Below are 22,427 nucleotides of genomic sequence, written 5' to 3' on the forward strand. Positions count from 1 at the left end.
GAATTTAACTCAGATGACCATTATATCTAATACTGTGGGCAAGAATTCCTTAGAAAAAAATGGAGTAGCCATCATAATCAACAAAAGAGTCCGAAATGCAATACTTGGATGCAATACCAAAAATGACAGAATGATCTCTGTTCACTTCCAAGGCAAACAATTCAATATCACAGTAATCCAAGTCTATGCCTTGACCACTAATGCTGAAGAAGCTGAAAACTTGAACGGTTCTACGAAGACATACAAGACCTTCTAGAACTAACACCCAAAAAAGATGTCCTTTTCATTATAGGGGACTGGAATGCAAAAGTAGGAAGTCAAGAAACACCTGGAGTAACAAGCAAATTTGGCCTTGGAGTACGGAATGAAGCAGGGCAAAGGCTAATAGAGTTTTGCCAAGAGAACACACTGGTCATAGCAAACACCCTCTTCCAACAACACAAGAGAAGACTCTACACATGGACATCACCAGATGGTCAATACTGAAATCAGATTGATTATATTCTTTGCAGCCAAAGATAGAGAAGCTCTACACAGTCAGCAAAAACAAGACCAGAAGCTGAGTGTGGCTCAAATCATGAACTCCTTAGTGCCAAATTCAGACTTAAATTGAAGAAAGTGGGGAAAACCACTAGACCATCCAGGTATGACCTAAATCAAATCCCTTATGATTATACAGTGGAAGTGAGAGTCAAGGGATTAGATCAGATAGACAGAGTGCCTGATGAACTATGGACAGAGGTTCGTGACTCTGTACGAAAGGCAGGGATCAAGACCATCCCCAAAAAAGAAATGCAAAAAAGCAAAATGGCTGATTGAGGTGGCCTTACAAACAGCTGTGAAAAGAAGAGAAATTAAAGGCAAAGGATAAAAAGAAAGATATTCCCATTTGAATGCACAGTTCCAAAGAACAGCAAGGAGAGATATAAGAAAGTCTTCCTCAGTAATCAATGCAAAGAAATACAGAAAAACAATAGAATGGTAAAGACTAGAGAACTCTTCAAGAAAATTAGAGATACCAAGGGAACATTTCATGCAAAGATTGGCACAATAAAGGACAGAAATGGTATGGACCTAACAGAAGCAGAAGATAGTAAGAAGAGGTGGCAAGAATACACAGAAGAACTATGCAAAAAAGATCTTCATGACTCAGATAACCATGATAGTGTGATCACTCACCTAGAGCCAGACATCCTGGAATGTCAAATGGGCCTTAGGAACCATCACTATGAACAAAGCTAGTAGAGGTGATAGAATTCCAGTTGAGCTATTTCAAATCCTAAAAGATGATGCTGTAAAAGTGCTGCACTCAATATGTCAGCAAATTTGGAAACCTCAGCAGTTGCCATGGGACTGGAAAAGGTCAATGTTCATTCCAATCCCAAAGAAAGGCAATGCCAAACAATGCTCAAACTACCACACAATTGCACTCATCTCACACGCTAGAAATGTTCAAAATTCTCCAAGCCAGGCTTAAACAGTATGTGAACTGAGAACTTCCCAGATGTTCAAGCTGGTTTTACAAAAGGTAGAGGAACCAGAGATCAAATTGCCAACATCCGATGGATTATCAAAACAGCAAGAGAGTTCCAGAAAAACATCTACTTGTGCTTTATCAAGTATGCCAAAACCTTTGATTGTGTGGATCACAATAAACTGTGGAAAATTCTGAAAGAGACAGGAATACTAGACCACCTGACCTGCCTCCAGAGAGATCTGTATGCAGCTCAGGAAGCAACAGTTAGAACTGGACATGGAACAACGACTGATTCCAAATAAGAAAAGGAGTACATCAAGGCTGTATATTGTCACCTTGCTTACTTAACTTATATGCAGAGTACATCATGAGAAACAGTGGGCTGGATGAAGCCCAAGCTGGAATCAAGATTGCCGGGAGAAATATCAATAACCTCAGATATGCAGATGACCCCACTTTTATGACAGAAAGCAAAGAAGAACTCAAGGGCCTCTTAATGAAAGTGAAAGAGGAGAATGAAAAAGTTGGCTTAAAGCTCAACATTCAGAAAACTAAGATCATGGCACCTGGGCCCATCACTCCATGGCAAATAGATGGGGAAACAATGGAAACAGTGACAGACTTTATTTCTGGGGGCTCCATAATCACTGCAGATGGTGATTGCAGCCATGAAATTAAAAGATGCTTGCTCCTTGGAAGAAAAGTTATGACCAACCTAGACAGCAGAGACATTACTTTGCCAACCAAGGTCTGTCTAGTCAAAGCTACGGTTTTTCCAGTAGTCATGTATGGATATGAGAGTTGTACTATAAAGAAAGCTGAGCACTGAAGAATTGATGCTTTTGACTTGTGGTGTTGGAGAAGGCTCTTGAGAGTCCCTTGGACTGCAAGGAGATCCAAACAGTCCATCCTAAAGGAAATGAGTCCTGAATATTTATTGGAAAGACTGATGCTGAAGCTGAAACTCCATACTTCCACCGCCTACCTGATTGGAAGAACTGACTCATTTGAATAGACCCTAATGCTGGGAAAGATTGAAGGCGGGAGAAGGGGACATTGAGGATGAGGTGGTTGGATGGCATCAACAACTCAATGGACACAAGTCTGAGTAGACTCCGGGAGTTGGTGATGGACAAGGAGGCCTGGCATGCTACAGTCCACTGGGTCGCAAAGAGTTGGACATGACTGAGCAACTGAACTGAGCTGAACTGACTGGAAATGACTATGGAGCCCATGTGCAGAGAATCAACAAGGCTCCCCCAGGTTGCCGAGGGGCCAGGAGATACGATGTTCTGTTCAGAGCACAGCCCATGGACACACCTGGAGCTGAGGGAGCTCACTAGGAGGTCCACGTGGAAGATTTCAGGGCCAGGCAGTTAGGTTCAGATGCTGGTCGGAGTGACTGGCCTCATGACAACCTCAATCTCAGCGCAGCTTTGTTTTTATCTGTCATTTTTAAAGGTGTCACAAGTTTCCAATTTTTAAAATTAGCATTCTTGATTTTTTTGTATTGCTTTGGGCATACTGCGTGGCTTGTGGCATCTTAGTTCCCAGACCAGGGATTGAACTTGGGCTGCCAGCATTAGAAGCTCTGAGTCTAACCACTGGATGGCCAGGGAATTCTCTATTGTTTTTTGATTATAAGAATGTTTAGAAATTCAGAAAATGTTCAGTTCAGTCGCTCAGTTGTGTCCGACTCTTTGCAACCCCATGAATCGCAGCACGCCAGGCCTCCCTGTCCATCACCAACTCCCGGAGTTCACTCAGACTCACGTCCATCGAGTCAGTGATGCCATCCAGCCATCTCATCCTCTGTCGTCCCCTTCTCCTCCTGCCCCCAATCCCTCCCAGCATCAGAGTCTTTTCCAATGAGTCAACTCTTCCCATGAGGTGGCCAAAGTACTGCAGTTTCAGCTTTAGCATCAGTCCTTTCAAAGAAATCCCAGGGCTGATCTCCTTCAGAATGGACTGGTTGGATCTCCTTGCAGTCCAAGGGACTCTCAAGAGTCTTCTCCAACACCACAGTTCAAAAGCATCAATTCTTCGGTGCTCAGCTTTCTTCACAGTCCAACTCTCACATCCATACATGACCACTGGAAAAACCATAGCCTTGACTAGATGGACCTTTGTTGGCAAAGTAATGTCTCTGCTTTTCAATATGCTATCTAGGTTGGTCATAACTTGTCTTCCAAGGAGTAAGCATCTTTTAATTTCATGGCTGCAGTCACCAACTGCAGTGATTTTGGAGCCCAGAAAAATAAAGTCTGACACTGTTTCCACTGTTTCCCCATCTATTTCCCATGAAGTGATGGGACCAGATGCCATGATCTTCGTTTTCTGAATGTTGAGTTTTAAGCCAACTTTTTCACTCTCCTCTTTCACCTTCATCAAGAGGCTTTTTAGTTCCTCTTCACTTTCTGCCATTCAATAAGCCTTGTAGACTAATGATCAAGAACTCAAGCTCTGAAGACAAATACTCAACTTCAAGTCCCAGAATCCTTATTCTTTGTTGGTCTCACTTAGACACTTTGAGTCTCACTTTGTCCATTTGTAAAATGGTGATGCAAGACCACCATGAAGGGTTACCATGAAGATCAAATGCATGTGAGATACATAACATGCTGACTAAAATATAAGCTCAATAAATGCTTACAATTGCTACTATAATTACCAAGTGTCTGAGACTTCAAGTCCTAACATTTCATGCCTTCGGGCTTAGGCTGTGGTAATGAAGAACTATAAGGCAGCATAGTAACAAAGCTATCCTAAGCCTCTGCACCTAGACAGTGACTGCTAAATGGCAAACATGCCTTCTGAGTAACTTTCTTTTTAACCTTGAACCTATTTTTCAAATGAAAGCATATGCAGAAGTTCAACATGTATAAGAGATAAAGACAGAGCTGCTTAGGTTGAAGGAGGAAGTTACACTGTCCTGCCAGCTCAGTTATCATGAAAGATAATGATCCTGATCTTGCTCTTCACTCCCTCACTAAGCTTATTAACACAGTGGACACCAGGCTTTCCTTCACTGAACTGTACTGGAGGAAAACTGCGCAAATACTCCTAGGGTTTGTCTACAATTTTCAGTGATTCCCAGGACTCATTTATTTTAGCAATTCTAATTTTTTTCCTTTGCTGCCTTGTCCCCAGAATCATCCTTGGCCATATCAATATTCATGGTTATTCTTCAAGTTTGAAAGCCTTATTATCTTTCATGAATATTTATTTCCATCATCGTTACAAACAGTTACACCAGAAGCACCATAGCCCATCTCAAGGACCATCTTCCCCAACCACAGGTATTTACTAACCATTCATCTCCTACCTTTTACTACCACCACCTAATCTAGCTTCCCAGTAACTTTATTCAACAAGTCTGAAGTATTCAGTCCTGACAACATTTTACCCCTTTCTTTTTCCCTACTGCCTCAACATCATCCTTACTACCCTTTACTGAGCAAACACTTATTAACCCTGTAGTTACCATCACTGGTTTCTTTTACTCTCTTGCTTCTGTCAGAAGCTGAAGCAACAATACAAAATCCAAGACTTCATAAACTCATCGTCTAAAGACATAATATACTTAACCTTGCTCTTTTATTTTTTAACATTCAAGAATATCCCTTCATAGCCCTCTTATATTAACTCCTCATTCTTTTACCCACTACTCATCTATGATCCATATTCTACCTGAAAAAAAGCAAAGTTCATTTAACATGAATGATCTCATTTCCCTTTACTTTACCTCAGTATATGAGTGATTCATAACTATCCTCCTGAAATTTCCTTTTAGTTCCTTCTATGGGACTTGATTCACATAATGATGTCTTCTCTGCTGGGTTCCTTTCTAGCTTCCAAACTGCCATCCTACTGAAATTACTGAATATCACTAATAACTTCTCCCTAGCCAAATGCAATGGTCCTTCTCAGCCTGTCTTTCCTTTTTATTAGGTGGTCTCCAGTGTTAGGGAGTCCTTTCTTCCCTTATTTGGCTCCCATAACACACTGCCAATTTTTCTCCTGCCATACAACACGTATGGCATTTCTGCTCCAGGTTCTTTCCCTGGCCCTTCTTTCCCCTTTTTAAGTTCTGTCATCACTACTCCGCTCTTTTGACTCATGCTCCTGAAATTCATTTTTTTCATGGTTTTAATTAATGCCTCTATGTTACTAGGGCTTCCCTTGTGGCTCAGCTGGGAATCCACCTGCAATGCGGGAGACCTGGGTTCGATCTCTGGGTTGGGAAGATCCCCTGGAGAAAGGAACAGCTTCCCACTCCAGTATTCTGGACTGGAGAATTCCATGGACTGTATAGTCCATGGGTCACAAGACTGAGCGACTTTCATTACCACTATGTAATTCACCTCCATAGACATCACCAACTCTGCACTTTTGTCTGGCTTACTGTTCTATAGCACATTTCTTTTGGATGATTCCAGTGTCATTTCCATATTATTAAGTCATTAAAAACTGGAAGTTACTTTTTTCTTCTGTAACGTGTTCCTATTTCCATCAATGCTACTGTAATTCTTACACCTAGCCATGAAAATGCCTTAAAGTAACCTCTGAATTATCTCTCTTCATGAATGCCAATAAAGCCCAAGTTCTGCAATATTTAAATCAGTATAAACGGAGCTGCAGGGTCAGAGATAGTGGAGTAACTTAGGGCTATGGGCTGACATACAAGACCTAGTAAAAAGTTAAACACCCAGAACAGCACTACCTGGAACACACATAAAAACAACCTGTGAACACTGAATCAACGAAAAGGGCACAATGAATTCTAGTAAATTAATAAGAACCACTTCTTTCAGGCAGAGACTTCTCTTGTAGCTTCCACTTGGAGTAATGTAGTCTTGAGCATAGAATAAACACATACAGACTCACGGCAAATGTAGGGAAAATTCTTATTAATACTTCAAAAAGAGATATATACATAGCACATGCAAGTAAATTTTAAAGAATTAATCCATAAGAACTCAACTCTCAAAGTTTATAAAAATTTTTCACTGAAAGTATGTTGCACAGATAGAATGCAAATATAAAGGATTTTTTTAAAACTATTTTTTTAGGAAGTCTCTAATGTAAGTTTTCATAAAAATTTACCTGGATTCTTCTAAAGGATGCTGGACAGTAAGAAGTCGAGGGTGTCGTAGTCGAGTTAACTGCTGGACTCCTCGTTTTAGAGAATCGATGATTTGATCTTTTTCAAATTTTTGATATTTGTCAATCAGCTTTTTATCAAAGACAAAAACAGCCACTTCCTAGTAAAAGAAATGTGTAATTTTAATCAAGAATATATAAAAGTAATAAAATTTGAGCTATGCGTTATCTACAAATGCGTAATGCTATGCAAATTTTAGCACCATTGTAATACTTTTTTGATATCAAAAAGTTGGTTTCTTCACGATTACTAAATTTAAAGATTTTTAAAGGTATAAGATTCAGGCTTCCCAGTTGGTGCAGTGGTAAAGAATACACCTGCCAATGCAAGAGACACAAGAGACACGGGTTTAATACCTGGGTTGCGAAGATCCTCTGGAGAAGGAAATGACAACCCACTCCAGTATTCTTGCCTGGGAAGTCCCATGGATAGAGGATGTTGGCGGGCAACAGTCCACGGGGTCTCAAAAGAGTCAGACACAACTTAGTGACTGAACAACAACAAAATGTGATATATGCCTCCAGGAAACTATTTGAGTGAGAGCTTTAAATAGCACTCACATACATACTGCCTTTATAAGTTAGCCTGGCATACACACACACACACAATATTAGCTCTTTCGATCAGTTTGAGACACAGAACAAACAGGAGCTAAGAACATTATGTAATATTATTTTGAACTAAAAACAAATGACCTATAAGTTCAAGCTTCTACCTCACTATTCATGAATACAATCTTACTTTAGTAAGTGTTCTAACACATTTTAAAATGCATCTAATTTAAATGTGTTTATTTTTTCAAGATATTTTAAGTCTTTAAAAAAAGATGTGACTTCTGAGCTCCTACGGATTCACCTCTCTGAAGGAAGAACACTACAGTTCACAAAGAAAAAGAAACAACACACTCTCTGAGGCATCCATTCATTGTCTTAGGTCAAAGATGAAAGATTTCAGATCAGAATAGATTATCAACTATCTTAAAATATTTTCTTTGGTCCAAATAGTTAATTAAAATTAACCAATGTCAACAAAAGTAGTGACTAGTTAACTAAAGTTTAAGCCTCATATTGATTTTCTAAAAGAAAACTTAGCCTGTACCTCAAAACTTTTCAACAGAAGAGATTATCACCTAATCTCTAGTTTGTGTCTTGCTTCTACTACTTCACTATACTACCCACTCTGGTAACACATATCACCTGTATAAAATTCCTATCCTGTCTATGCTTATATAACCATTATAATCCTAAATATGCTACTCTGTAAAAAGACTAAGTCAGTTTCAAAGCTATAAGAGAAATATAGCAGAATAAACTCTAAGCCCAGCAATTATCTACTAGACATTACAAGAGTTATTTTATAGCATCTCTAGAAAGAGACTGTAGAAAGACTAATGGTTAGGAAGTAAGAGCTGCTTTAAATAAACACTCAAAAAGGAAACTAAATAGTACTTATGACTAAATAGTAGCTTCAAGTGCTAATGAACTATAATTGAAGATCTATCCATTTCCACATGTTTACATGTGGTATTTGGTTAAGTTTATCTAGATAATAACTTTAAAAAATCTCAATGGCTCATTTTATATACAAAACTAGCCTAAGAACTTTATTTTACTACAAAATATACACTTGCCATGAAGATTCTTAGGAAATCTTAATTTCACTTGGCTAAATTATTCACTATGAGCTACTTCTTCAATGAATGTCTTTCAAAAATAATAAAGAGCAGCAGAAATTGGTTTTTGGAAGCATAAAGACAGAATAATAATACAGATGTCCAATCAGGTTCAACGAAAGCACAAGTAACCAGGCACAAGAAACTTTGTATTTACCAAGTCTTCTTATCTTGCTATATTCCAGACTTCATAAATATGTTCTTTTTCCATCAGTTTTTTAAGTGCTGTTCTAACAACTCTTCTCAGAGGGTTTCAAACATTTAAGTTAAAAATTTTAAAGTTGTATGTAATCTGAAAATTTTAATTAATCATCTACTAATGTGACAAAAGAGTCCGAAATGCAGTACTTGGATGCAATCTCAAAAATGACAGAATGATCTCTGTTCGTTTCCAGTGCAAACCATTCAACAACACAGTAATCCAAGTCTATGCCCCAACCAGTAACACTAAAGAAGCTGAAGTTGAACGGTTCTATGAAGACCTACAAGACCTTTTAGAACTAACACCCAAAAAAGATGTCCTTTTCATTATAGGTGACTGGAATGCAAAAGTAGGAAGTCAAGAAACACTTGGAGTAACAGGCAAATTTGGCCTTGGAATACGGAATGAAGCAGGGCAAAGACTAATAGAGTTTTGCCAAGAAAATGCATTGGTCATAACAAACACCCTCTTCCGACAACACAAGAGAAGACTCTACACATGGACATCACCAGATGGTCAACACCGAAATCAGATTGATTATATTCTTTGCAGCCAAAGATAGAGAAGCTCTATACAGCCAGCAAAAACAAGACCAGGAGCTGACTATGGCTCAGACCATGAATTCCTTATTGCCAAATTCAGACTTAAATTGAAGAAAGTAGGGAAAACCACTAGACCATTCAGGTATGACCTAAATCAAATCCCTTATGATTATACAGTGGAAGTGAGAAATAGATTTAAGGGCCTAGATCTGATAGACAGAGTGCCTGATGAACTATGGAATGAGGTTCGTGACACTGTACAGGAGACAGGGATCAAGACCATCCCCATGGAAAAGAAATGCAAAAAAAGCAAAATGGCTGTTTGGGGAGGCCTTACAAATAGCTGTGAAAAGAAGAGAAGCGAAAAGCAAAGGAGAAAAGGAAAGATATAAACATCTGAATGCAGAGTTCCAAAGAATAGCAAGGAGAGATATGAAAGCCTTCTTCAGAGATCAATGCAAAGAAATAGAGGAAAACAAGAGAATGGGAAAGACGAGGGATCTCTTCAAGAAAATCAGATACCAAGGGAACATTTCATGCAAAGATGGGCTCGATAAAGGACAGAAATGGTATGGATCTAACAGAAGCAGAAGATATTAAGAAGAGATGGCAAGAATACACAGAAGAACTGTACAAAAAAGATCTTCACGACCCAGATAATCACGATGGTGTGATCACTGACCTAGAGCCAGACATCCTGGAATGTGAAGTCAAGTGGGCCTTAGAAAGCATCACTATAAACAAAGCTAGTGGAGGCGACAGAATTCCAGTGGAGCTATTCCAAATCCTGAAAGATGATGCTGTGAAAGTGCTGCACTCAATATGCCAGCAAATTTGGAAAACTCAGCAGTGGCCACAGGACTGGAAAAGGTCAGTGTTCATTCCAATCCCAAAGAAAGGCAATGCCAAAGAATGCTCAAACTACCACACAATTGCACTCATCTCACACGCTACTAAAGTAATGCTCAAAATTCTCCAAGCCAGGCTTCAGCAATATGTGAACCGTGAACTTCCTGATGTTCAAGCTGGTTTTAGAAACGGCAGAGGAACCAGAGATCAAATTGCCAACATCTGCTGGATCATGGAAAAAGCAAGAGTTTTGGAAAAACATCTATTTCTGCTTTATTGACTATGCCAAAGCCTTTGACTGTGGATCACAATAAACTGTGGAAAATTCTGAAAGAGATGGGAATAGCAGACCACCTGACCTGCCTCTTAAGAAATCTGTATGCAGGTCAGGAAGCAAGTTAGAATTGGACATGGAACAACAGACTGGTTCCAAATAGGAAAAGGAGTACGTCAAGGCTGTATATTGTCACCCTGTTTATTTAACTTATATGCAGAGTACATCATGAGAAACGCTGGACTGGAAGAAGCCCAAGCTGGAATCAAGATTGCCGGGAGAAATATCAATAACCTCAGATATGCAGATGACACCACCCTTATGGCAGACAGTGAAGAGGAACTCAAAAGCCTCCTGATGAAAGTGAAAGAGGAGAGTGAAAAAGTTGACTTAAAGCTCAACATTCAGAAAACGAAGATCATGGCATCTGGTCCCACCACTTCATGGGAAATAGATGGGGAAACAGTGGAAACAGTGTCAGACTTTATTTTTCTGGGCTCCAAAATCACTACAGATGGTGACTGCAGCCATGAAATTAAAAGACGCTTACTCCTTGGAAGACAAGTTACGACCAACCTAGATAGCATGTGTAAAAGCAGAGACATTACTTTGCCAACAAAGGTTCGTCTAGTCAAGGCTATGGTTTTTCCTGTGGTCATATATGGATGTGAGAGTTGGACTGTGAAGAAGGCTGAGCGCCGAAGAATTGATGCTTTGGAACTGTGGTGTTGGAGAAGACTCTTGAGAGTCCCTTGGACTGCAAGGAGATCCAACCAGTCCATTCTGAAGGAGATCAGCCCTGGGATTTCTTTGGAAGGAATGATGCTAAAGCTGAAACTATAGTACTTTGGCCACCTCATGGGAAGAGCTGACTCATTGGAAAAGACTCTGATGCTGGGAGGGATTGGGAGAGGAGAAGGGGACGACAGAGGATGAGATGGCTGGATGGCATCACTGACTCGATGGACGTTGAGTCTGAGTGAACTTCAGGAGTTGGTGATGGGACAGGGAGGCCTGGCATGCTGCGATTCATGGGGTTACAAAGAGTCGGACACGACTGAGCGACTGATCTGAATGTGAACTTGAAATAACCAATCCTAGGAAAAAATACATAGATATCCCTCAAAGGGCTATGTATACAAACGCTGAAAATACTAATATAAGGATTCTTTTTACTTGGAAATACTGCTGTATTTTTTGTGGGTTTTTTTTTAATACAAGTGAAATTATGATACTTTTTGAAAATCATGTAAAAAACAGTAAAATGTGAAATGGAGGAAAGAACAAGATGTAAACTTTAAATGCAATAGTTTGAATATCATAGGCAATGGCACCCCACTCCAGTACTCTTGCCTGGAAAATCCCATGGACGGAGGAGCCTGGTAGCTGCTGTCCATGGGGTCACACAGAGTTGGACACGACTGAAGTAACTTAGCAGCAGCAGTATTTATTTCACTGCCATGTAACAAGAGAAAACACTTTCCTATTTTTAACTATTAAAACCAGATATAAGAATCTCCTAGCCCAAAGTATCTTACCTAATGTTTACCTCGAAGTCAAATTTAAGATAATATATTGTGCTATAAGGGCTGCCCTGGGGGCTCAGATGGTAAAGAATCTGTCTGCAATGTGGGAGATCCAGGTTCAATCCCTGGGTCAGGAAGATCCCCCAGAGAAGGCAACGGCTACCCACTCCAGTATTCTTGCCTGGAGAATCCCATGGACAGAAAAGCCTTGCAGACTACAGTCCATGGAGTCACAAAAGTTGGACACGACTGAATGACTAACACTTTCACTTCACTTTCATTCTGCTATAAACGCAACTACAATCAAGTACACTATATGCTAAGTAAAAAACCTGAGAGGGTAGGCAAGATTCCTTCAGCCTCAATGTCACTTAAGAGGGAAGTAAAGGAGAAAGGAGAGTATCCTTTTCCATTATTTTTCTCCCAGTTTCTCTAAAATCAGCACAGAACTTTCTGTGATGATAGAAAGTTCTATACCTGCATTGTCCGATATGGTAATACTAGCCACATGTGGCTATGCAGCATTTGAAATGTGATCAGTGCAACAACAGAAAAACTAAATTTAATCTTAATTTTAATTAACTGAAAAAGCCATACGTACTGTATGGCTACCAGTACTGTATTAAGTACAGCTCTAGATTATCTGTTTTCTCTGATTCCATTTTAATAAATATGAGGCTACTGAAAAAAGAATTAACATTTTTCAATTAAGGGAGAAATTCAAATGAGGCTTCAGTGCCAAGCTGGTTAGACACTCAGCTCTTCCTTAAGCAACCAGTCAGCATTCCAGACAGGATACTCAGAGTTCTAACCTCTGAGGTTTGAAAGAGGCAAAGAAAGAAAATTCAAAATCATATCCACAGAGAGCAATGATATAGTCTCAAACTACTTTTTCCCTCAAAGCAATAATTTTGTCAGGAAAAAAAAGGAGTACAGTATAGTTTCATAAGAGAACTCAGTTCTGAAAGTCAGCTGCTGAGAAATGCTATATTAACGTGCACTATCTAAGCAATCATCTATTATTTGTGCCTGGTTCTCACATTCTATGGCAACAACAGAAGCACCAATAGTAACAGAGGGTTTCAGCATATGAACGAATGATATAAACAGAAATACCCTGAACACTTTTGATTAAGGACAAAGACACTATTATGTTATTGCATTCTTAATAAACAACGCAAAATTTAGTAAATGTGGGAGTCTTTCACTTTTCTTTTATATAACTGATTATAAAAGCAATTTGTACTGGCATTGGAGGTTGGTCATTTACATAACTTCATGATTTCATTCATAGCTTTCTAAGTAGTCAATACTCAAGGAACCATTATTTTTTGGATGAGCTGCTGGTGAAAGTGAAAACAATGTTCAAAAATGACCAATCAATATCTAAGGTACAGATCAACTTTGGACTTAAGGACTTCCAATCAAATGGGAATAAAAACAAGATTTAAGGTCAGGTACAAACCACATACCAGAAATCTATCACAGGACCAAGATTCCTCCTTCATAAAAGGATAACCAAAGCCAATTCAGTCTTTAATATACTTATTTGGGAATAATCTGATTTTGGAAAAGTCATAATGTATACCCACAATTATACAATTTTGATACTCACTGGGAAATATGTGTAATAAACCCCACATGTCTTAAAGTCTATATGTTTCACATATAGGGAAGTGAAGTACTTTTGGAAACTAATTTTTCTTTTTAAAGAATGTATTTCCACACCGGTTTTAAACCTGGAGATTTTCCAATTCTTCAGCAATTCCAAAAGAAAGTGATTAGTAAATTTTAACAATCCTCCATGTTTCTCAGAACTATCTGTTGGTTTCTTAAATTAATAAAAATACAACTCAAACTACTCTTCACCAAAAGAACAGTCTCCAAATAACTTTTAAATCAATATACCCCAAAACATACTACTGATTATATCCCACAAATGTATCGCCCTTTGATGGTAAAACTATCAGGTTAATAAACATGAAAAAATATTACAGAAGTCTATTTTCTGGAAGACTGTAGAAGAAGAGAGGGAAGTAAGAGTGCTTAAAAAAAGAGTGCACCTAACATTAGACAAGTTTAACTGAGTAGTATGTCATAACTTATTGATAAAGATAAAAGGAACATGGGAATTTTTATTCTAAAGCATTTTGCTAAATATCTAATACACTCATTTGCTCAACTGATATGTTTGTTATTAAGTAAACAAAATTAAATCACAAGATGAGTTGATACATCAAATAATGTGTTTGTAACTAGGACATTCAAGGGCATGTTTAAAAGCACTTGTTTTTCTATGACTTCCTTAGATGAATGAAACGACAACTAAAGAACCGATTACTTTCAGCATTTCTTAAAATAAAAATGCGTACATGCACAGTATGGTCATTATTAGCATGTGTGTTTTTTTTCCAGCTGAACTCTAAATTAAAACTTACCTGCTTTGTTGACTTTTTTGTGCCATTAAAAATCTTCCAAGCTAGCCCATTGCCACCACTGGCAATGTGTCGACCAACGTCAAATTCTCTAGTGACAGGATTTCCCATCACAGCACTAGTGACGTCAGCTGTTACTTTTGTAACAGTACTCTTCAACTTATTTAGCATGGACTCCATGGCTGCAGTTCTGGGTAGTTATAGTTACCTAGAAACATAGAAGTATAGGAGAGCAGTGATCATTGCTTCTTACTTTTTAAGCACTTACTCATTACTTATTTTGAAAGTTTAATATACCCCAAACAACAAGCAAAACAATCCTATAGAGACAAAGGTATATGTTAGTTTTGCCTTCAGAGAACCCAATATACTTGAGTCTAGGAGCCAAACTGTGCTTCAACCTTAACTGTCACAGACTAATAAGGGAAAAGACACAGTCACACTTGACACTAACGTCAATATGCACCATATAATAATGGTGCATATTATAAGACCCTTTAAGACTTGAAGTGGTACAGAGGGTCTGAATCTTTCTTCTCAGTAAAAATAACTATACATAACCTGAAAGGCTCTACTGTTATACCAAACTATACCAGCTGGAAATCTGAATCTACAAAAGGAATGGAGGACTCTAAAAGTAAAAATTATTCAGGTATATAAAAAACTAATCTTACATTATCTCTAAAAGATAGCTAATCATTTAAAGAAAAAATGGCAAAAGTGTATTGCGCTTATATGTAAAAGTAAAAATATGACAAGACAAACCAAGGATAAGAGAGGGGAAGTGAAAGTATATTTTTGAAATATTCTTATATGTGAGGTAGTATAATATCATTTGAAGTTAGACTGTGGCACATTAAAGACATATTACAGACCCTAGAGCAATATCTAAAATAATAAAGAGACAAACCTAAACAGCCAACAGTGGAAATAAAATGGAACCCTTAAGTAAACTGAGTTAATTTTTTAAAAAATAGGAAAAGGAAAAAAAACAAAGAACAAATGTGAAAAACAGAAAGTAAGTAACAAGATAGACGTGAACCATGAACTTCCAGATGTTCAAGCTGGTTTTAGAAAAGGCAGAGGAATCAGAGATCAAATTGCCAACATCTGCTGGATCATGGAAAAAGCAAGAAAGTTCCAGAAAAACATCTATTTCTGCTTTATTGACTATGCCAAAGCCTTTGACTGTGTGGACCACGATAAACTGTGGAAAATTCTGAAAGAGATGGGAATACCAGACCACCTGACCTGCCTCTTAAGAAACCTGTATGCAGGCCAGGAAGCAACAGTTAGAATTGGACATGGAACAACAGACTGGTTCCAAATAGGAAAAGGAGTACATCAAGGCTGTATATTGTTACCCTGTTTATTTAACTTATATGCAGAGTACATCATGAGAAACGCTGGGCTGGATGAAGCCCAAGCTGGAATCAAGATTGCCGGGAGAAATATCAATAACCTCAGATATGCAGATGACACCACCCTTACGGCAGACAGTGAAGAGGAACTCAAAAGCCTCTTGATGAAAGTGAAAGAGGAGAGCGGAAAAGTTGGCTTAAAGCTCAACATTCAGAAAACGAAGATCATGGCATCTGGTCCCATTACTTCATGGCAGATAGATGGGAAAACAGTGTCAGACTTTATTTTTTGGGGCTCCAAAATCACTGTAGATGGTGATTGCAGCCATGAAATTAAAAGACACTTACTCCTTGGAAGGAAAGTTACGAGCAACCTAGACAGCATATTCAAAAGCAGAGACATTATTTTGGCAACAAAGGTCTGTCTAGTCAAGGCTATGGTTTTCCCAGTCATCATGTATGGATGTGGGAGTTGGATTGTGAAGAAAGCTGAGCACCGAAGAATTGATGCTTTTGAACTGTGGTGTTGTCTTGAGAGTCTCTTGCACTGCAAGGAGATCCAACCAGTCCATTCTAAAGGAGATAAGTCCTGGGTATTCTTTGGAAGGACTGATGCTAAAGCTGAAACTCCAGTACTTTGGCCACCTGATGCGAAGAGTTGACTCACTGGAAAAGATTCTGATGCTGGGAGGGATTGGGGGCAGGAGGAGAAGGGGATTACAATGGATGAGATGGCTGGATGGCATCACCGACTCGATGGACGTGAGTTTGGGTAAACTCCGGGAGTTGGTGATGGACAGGGAGGCCTGGTGTGCTGCAGTTCATGGGCTCACAAAGAGTCGGACACGACTGAGCTACTGAACTGAACTGAACAAGATAGAGTTAAATCCAACCATATAAATAACTACATTAGATGTAAATGATTTAAGGCCCTGTTAAATGACTGAGACTATCAAACTATATTAAAAAAGCAAGACTCAATTATACACTGTTTACAAGAAACCCACTTTATAGGATGATTTAAAAGTTTAAAAATGGGGACTTCCCTGGTAGTTCACTGGTTAAGACTTGGGCTTACACTGGTCAGGGAACTGGATCCCACATGCTGCAACTAAGTTTAAAAATGTGAAAATATATCAAGCTGGAGTGGCTATATTAATAACAGACAGAACAGGCTTCAAGACAAAGAGGGACACTTTACAGTGACAAAGTTGTCAATTCTCAAGAAGATATAACAATCCTAAATGTGTACATACTGAACTAACAGAGCTTCAAAATAAATGCAGCAAAAACTAATAGAACTGAAGGAAGAAACAGACAAATCTTCAAGTGTATCTGGAGACTTCATAGATCCGTTCTTAATGGCTGATGGACAGAAAGACCAAAAAGACAGAAAATCAGTAAGGACGTAGAAGTCCTGCACACTGGAGATGTGGGTTCAGTCCCTGGGTTGGGAAGATCCCTTGGAGAAAGAAAATGGCAACCCATTACAGTATTCTTGCCTGGGAAATCCCATGGACACAGGAGCCTGGTGGGCTATAGTCCATGGGGTCACAAAAGAGCAGGACACGACTTAGCGACTTAACAAAAACAAATCAAGTAACCTAAAACACTCCACTCAACAAAAGCAGAATTAATTTTGTTTTCATATGTACATGGTATATTCACTAAGATAGACTATATGCTGGACCATAAAACAAGTCTCAAAATGAGTGCAACTACTGGAATAATATAAAATATGCTCAACAAGGACAATGAAATTAAGCTAGAAGTCAGTGATAGATAAATATCTAGAAAAATGCAAATACCTGGAAATTAAACAACACTTCTAAATATTCAAGGGTTAAAAAAGAAATCACAGAAAAAAATTTAAAGTATCTGGAAATGAACAAAATTGAGAAATCTGTGGTATGTAGGCAAAGCATGCCTTGTAGGAAATTCATAGCTTTAAATGTTTATATTAGGGGAAAAAATTTCAAAATCAATGGCATAAGCTTCCAACTTAGGAAGTTAGAAAAAAGAAGAAAATTAAACTCAAAATAAATTTTAAAAGTAGAAAGAAGAAAATAAAGAATAGACTTAAATGGAATAGACTGAATTTAATAAGAGAAATGAAAAAGAAAAACAATGAAGCCACATACTTTTTTTAAGATAAATCTCTAACTACATTAAACTTTTAAAAACACAAATGACCAGTATTGTAAATAGAGGAAATCCTGCAGATGCTAATCCCTTACAGATTCTATAAATTCTGAATCAATCAGGTATTATATTATGGACAATCTTATGCCAGCCAATTAATTCAACAACTTGGATAAAACGAAAAAATTCTTTGGAAGGTACAACTACCATAACTGAAGAGAAAGTCAAAATAACCCTATAGTTCCTGTAAGATGTTACAGAAAAAACCCGAATGACCTTTCTGGCCAACCCAGTAAAAGAAATGCATTTCATAACTACAACTCTTACCACAAACAGACCTCCAGGCTTCGATGGGTTGACTGCTGAGTATGGGGTGACTGCAGCCAAGAAATTAAAAGACATTCGATCCTTGGAAGAAAAGTTATGACAAACCTAGACAGCATATTAAAAAGCAGAGACATCACTATGTCGACAAAGCTCCATATAGTCAAAATTATGGTTTTCCAGTAGTCGTTTGTGGATGTGAGAGGTGGACCATAAAGAAGGCTGAGCACTAAAGAATTGATGCTTTCCAACTGTGGTGCTGGAGAAGACTCTTCAGAGTCCCTTGGACTGCAAGGAGATCAAACCAGTTAATCCTAAAGGAAATCAACCCTTAATATTCATTGGAAGGACTGAAGCTAAAGCTGAAAGCTCCAGTACTTCAGCCACCATTTGCGAAGAGCAGACTCTCTGGAAAAGACCCTGATGCTGGGAAAGACTGAGGGCAGGAGAAGGGGGCAACAAAGGATGAGATAGTTGGACGGCATCATCGACTCAATGGACATGAGTTTGAACAAACTCGGTGAGATAGTGAAGGCACAGAAGCCTGGCGAGCTGTAGTCCATGGGGTTGTAAACATTCAGACCCAACTGAGCTACTGAACAATAACTAGGTTAAGGCAGAAAAAATTTTTTTGACAAAAGTCAATACTCATTCAGTATAAAAACTCTCAGCAAACTAAGAACAGAAAGGAGCTTCCTCAACCTGATAAATGGTATCTCTGAATATCTACAGGAAGGAAGAGAAGAAGTAAAATTCTTTATTCTCATTAACATGATCATATACACAGAAAGTCAGAAGTAATCCACAAAAACAGCTACTGGAATTAATATGTAAGTTAGCATGAAGGCAGAATATGAAAATACTTTTTTAAAAAGACTACTTTTATATTTTAGAAACAGACAACTGAACATGGAAATTTCAAAATTACCATTTTGAAGGGAGGAATGGCCAAGATGGTGGAATAGAAGGAACCTAAGCTCATCTCCTCTCTTGAGCACATCAAAATCAAAACAATCCACTGAAAAGGACTGAAATCTACCAGAAAAGATCCTCTACAACTAAGGACATAAAGACAGAACCACAAGACAGGTAAGAGGAGTGGACTCACGATATAATCAAATCTCATACTCCCCCAGGATACAAGATATTTCCCCACAAACTAGAGAAAAATTTTATTACAGAGGTTCTCTCACAGGAGTGAGTTCTGAGCCCCACATCAGGCTCCCCAGCCCAGAGCTCTAGCACACTGGGAGGAGGAACTCCCAGAACATTTGGCCTTGAAGGCCAGCTGGGCTTAGCCATGGGAGTTCCACAGACTTCACTCTTAAAGGATGCACACAAAAATCTCACAAGCACTGGAACCAAGGGTAAAAGCAGTGATTTCATGGGAGCCTAGGCCTATGAGAAAGTATCTTGTAGTAATTTATAATCGAAAATGACCTGGAAAAGAAAATACATATACGTATGTATGTATGCATAACAGAATCACTTTGGTGTATGCTTGAAACTGAACATTGTAAATCAAACCTACTTCAATTAAAAAAATTAAGGAACTAAAAAAAAAAGTAAAAAACTTAAAAGGCAAACACTGATGCAAATAAATACAGCAAATGGAAAAAATAGCATCTCAAGGACACAAAATACTTATGGATAAATTTAACAAGATACAAGGACTTAAAAAAGATACAAAGACACAAAGACTTGCATAATGAAAATAAAATTTTCTGTGAAAAATTGAAGACTTAAATGGAAAAAGTTGTACAGACAATATTGTTCTTTGTACAATATTGTTAAGATATTGTCAATTTTCCCCATCAATCTATAGACACGATGTAATCCAATCAGAATCCCAGAGGCTTTTGTAAAAAGAAACTGACAAGCTTCGAAAATGTTACTCTGAGAACAGGTCCATAGGCTTCACTGGATTGTTTAAGGGTCTACCGCACAGAAAGAGGTCCAAAGGCCTATCACTCATGGCGTGTGGTGGTTGTTTAGATGCTAAGTCCTGTTCCACTCTTTTGCAACTCCATGGACCCCGTCAGGCTTCTCTGTCCGTGGGATTTCCCAGACAAGAATACTGGAGTGGGTTGCCATTTCCTTCTCCAGGGGATCTTTTCAGTTCAGTGATTGAAACCCCGTCTCCCGCACTGGCAGGCAGACTCTACCAGTGAGCCACCAGGGAAGCCATGTGTGTTCTTTCCTAAAATTGATTTGCCTGAGAACAAGTGTGTGTCTTGCAAATTTTCCTAACCAACTCTTTTTCACAATTTTCTCCCACTTGACCAAATCCCAGTCTTATTATAGGGCATTTCTCTGGGTATACAAAACCTTAGCAGGCATGCCAAAAGGGAAAATGCAGTTCTAGAATACATTAATCCTGAAAGTCTCTTAAGAGTAAAGCAAAAAGAAGTTTGGTAAGAAATTCTGAAGGGGCTTGTGCTTTAGTTCTTAACGGCAAAATCCTATGCCTTATCTGTCACAGAACTACAATTAAGAAACAAGATAGTTATTACAGGAGTGTACAGAACAAGCTTATTTCAATTAATAAGCAAAAACTCCAAGGTTCTGATAAAAATAAAACATAATCTAGAAATTAGAAACTTTGTAACTATCTAAACCCTTGACAAAAAAAATTCTGATGCTATCAACTTAAAGCACAAAAAGCACAATGTCTTACAAAATTAGAGAATACACAAGCAAAAATATCTAGAAGGCCACTGGACAAAGGTAGCATTAGTTTGTGTCCTATTTTCTCAGTCAATTAAATTATATTTATTTAGATATAACTTACTTTCTTCTGTTAAAGATTTGAACTGTCTGTAAATAGAAATAAAAATTCACTTTCCTTTTTCTGTTTAATACTGCATTTCTGAAAGCAGTTGGAAAATGTTGCTACTGGAATTATGAAAACATTTATTGCCATGCCAAGTTGTTTTCTATGAACATCTGCTACTGATTTTGATGGGAAGGTGCAAGAGACATTAAAATCCACTTTAAAACCTACATATCCTTTCCTCTAACTCTGCCTAAGCTATGTATTACATGCCATGCACTTGTCATATGTTGGGAATACAGATGTAAATGGAAACATTTCTGCTATTTAGGGACTCAGTTGAGTAGCACACTCTGACCTGCAAAGACTTATACCAGTTAACTAGAGTATGAATGTAACATGCTTTGGGAACATGAAGATGGGCTCAAAAATGAAGTGTTTGTAAATCAGTAAAAAAATTTAAAAGAAAAAAAGAAAAGAAGTGTTTTTCAAGTAGGAGAAAAGTGAAGGAGTTTCCAGAAAGGACCAAGACATGTGCCAAGACATGAAGGGGAGGAAGACTATATATGATGTGATTTGAAAACTGTAAATAGTCTGAGTATCAAATCACAGGATATTTTCAGAGTTGATATTCAAATTTGAGTTGCCTATCCATTAGCCAAACAGAGTCAACACTGGTGTACCCAAGGTAGAAACAGACATGAAAATTCATCTGGTGAACTATTTAATATTTATTGAGCACCCACTATGTACCTGACACCACATAAGAAACTGGGGAAAAAAGAAGAAAAAATAAGCCATGAAAGAGCTTACCATCAAAGTGGCAAGAGGTAGAGAAGTAAACCAACCACAGAATTTTTGAAATACTTTTTTTTTGTAGGGGGTGCTTACAGATTACTAAAGTTTTTAAAAAGATAGTGTTTTTAAAAAATGGTTAAAAACATTCTTTGGCCTATACAGAAACCATGTTTAGTTTTACTTGGGAAACAAAGACTGTATCAGCTGAACACAATCATTCTTTTTATAACTACAAACAGTATATATTTATTATAAGTTGAGCTAGAAGCAATTATTTCAAGAGACATCCCTGATTTAAGAAACAAAAAACTAAGAAGACTTAGCAATGTAAAGTGAAGCACACATCACTCAATAAATTACTGGGTAGAGAAGAGGTGAAAAACACCAGGCTAGGCACAGTAGGAGAAACAAGAAGTAAAACACTGTTTTCATCATTAAGTTTGTATACAGTAAGATTTTAAAAGCAGAATGTGAGGTTATAAGGCAACATATGCTAAAGTATCAAATAACTAATTTGAACAATAAGTAAAATTTGAGGAAAAATTACATCCAACTCTTTAGAAGGCACTTTCAGCCCATGAACTAAGTACAGTTTTTACTACAGAAAGTCAACCAGATGCTTAGAAATTATTATAATTAAAAAAGAAAAAGAAACAGCACTGGGCTGGCAGTGTCTCACTGTTCAGCAACTCTGTTGTTCAGTCGCTAAGTTGTGTCTGACTCTTTGTGACCCCACGAACTGCAGCACGCCAGGCTTCCCTGTCCTTAACTATCTCCCAGAGTTTGCTCAAACTCATGCCCATTGAGTCAATGCCATCCAACCATCTCATCCTCTGTTGTCCCCTTCTCCTCTTGCCCTCAATCTTTTCCAGGATCAGGGTCTTTTCC

The 22,427-nt window shown here is 38.1% G+C and overlaps 1 protein-coding gene across 6 annotated transcripts in view; it reads right to left on the reverse strand.

The window, feature by feature from the left end:
* SCYL2 (SCY1 like pseudokinase 2) overlaps positions 1 to 22,427 on the reverse strand; it is a 57,242-nt gene that overhangs the window by 30,461 nt on the left and 4,354 nt on the right. For all 6 annotated transcript variants that reach the window (XM_027542044.1, XM_027542045.1, XM_027542047.1 and 3 more), the window contains exons 2-3: positions 14,145 to 14,349; positions 6,584 to 6,741 (exon numbers count right to left, since the gene is read on the reverse strand). In XM_027542044.1, the coding sequence (XP_027397845.1) occupies positions 6,584 to 6,741; positions 14,145 to 14,321 (335 nt within the window). In that variant the 5' untranslated portion in view covers positions 14,322 to 14,349. The remainder of the gene's footprint in view (positions 1 to 6,583; positions 6,742 to 14,144; positions 14,350 to 22,427) is intronic.

The sequence above is a fragment of the Bos indicus x Bos taurus genome, chromosome 5 (assembly GCF_003369695.1).
Source record: "Bos indicus x Bos taurus breed Angus x Brahman F1 hybrid chromosome 5, Bos_hybrid_MaternalHap_v2.0, whole genome shotgun sequence".
In the NCBI taxonomy this organism is placed as follows: domain Eukaryota; kingdom Metazoa; phylum Chordata; class Mammalia; order Artiodactyla; family Bovidae; genus Bos; species Bos indicus x Bos taurus.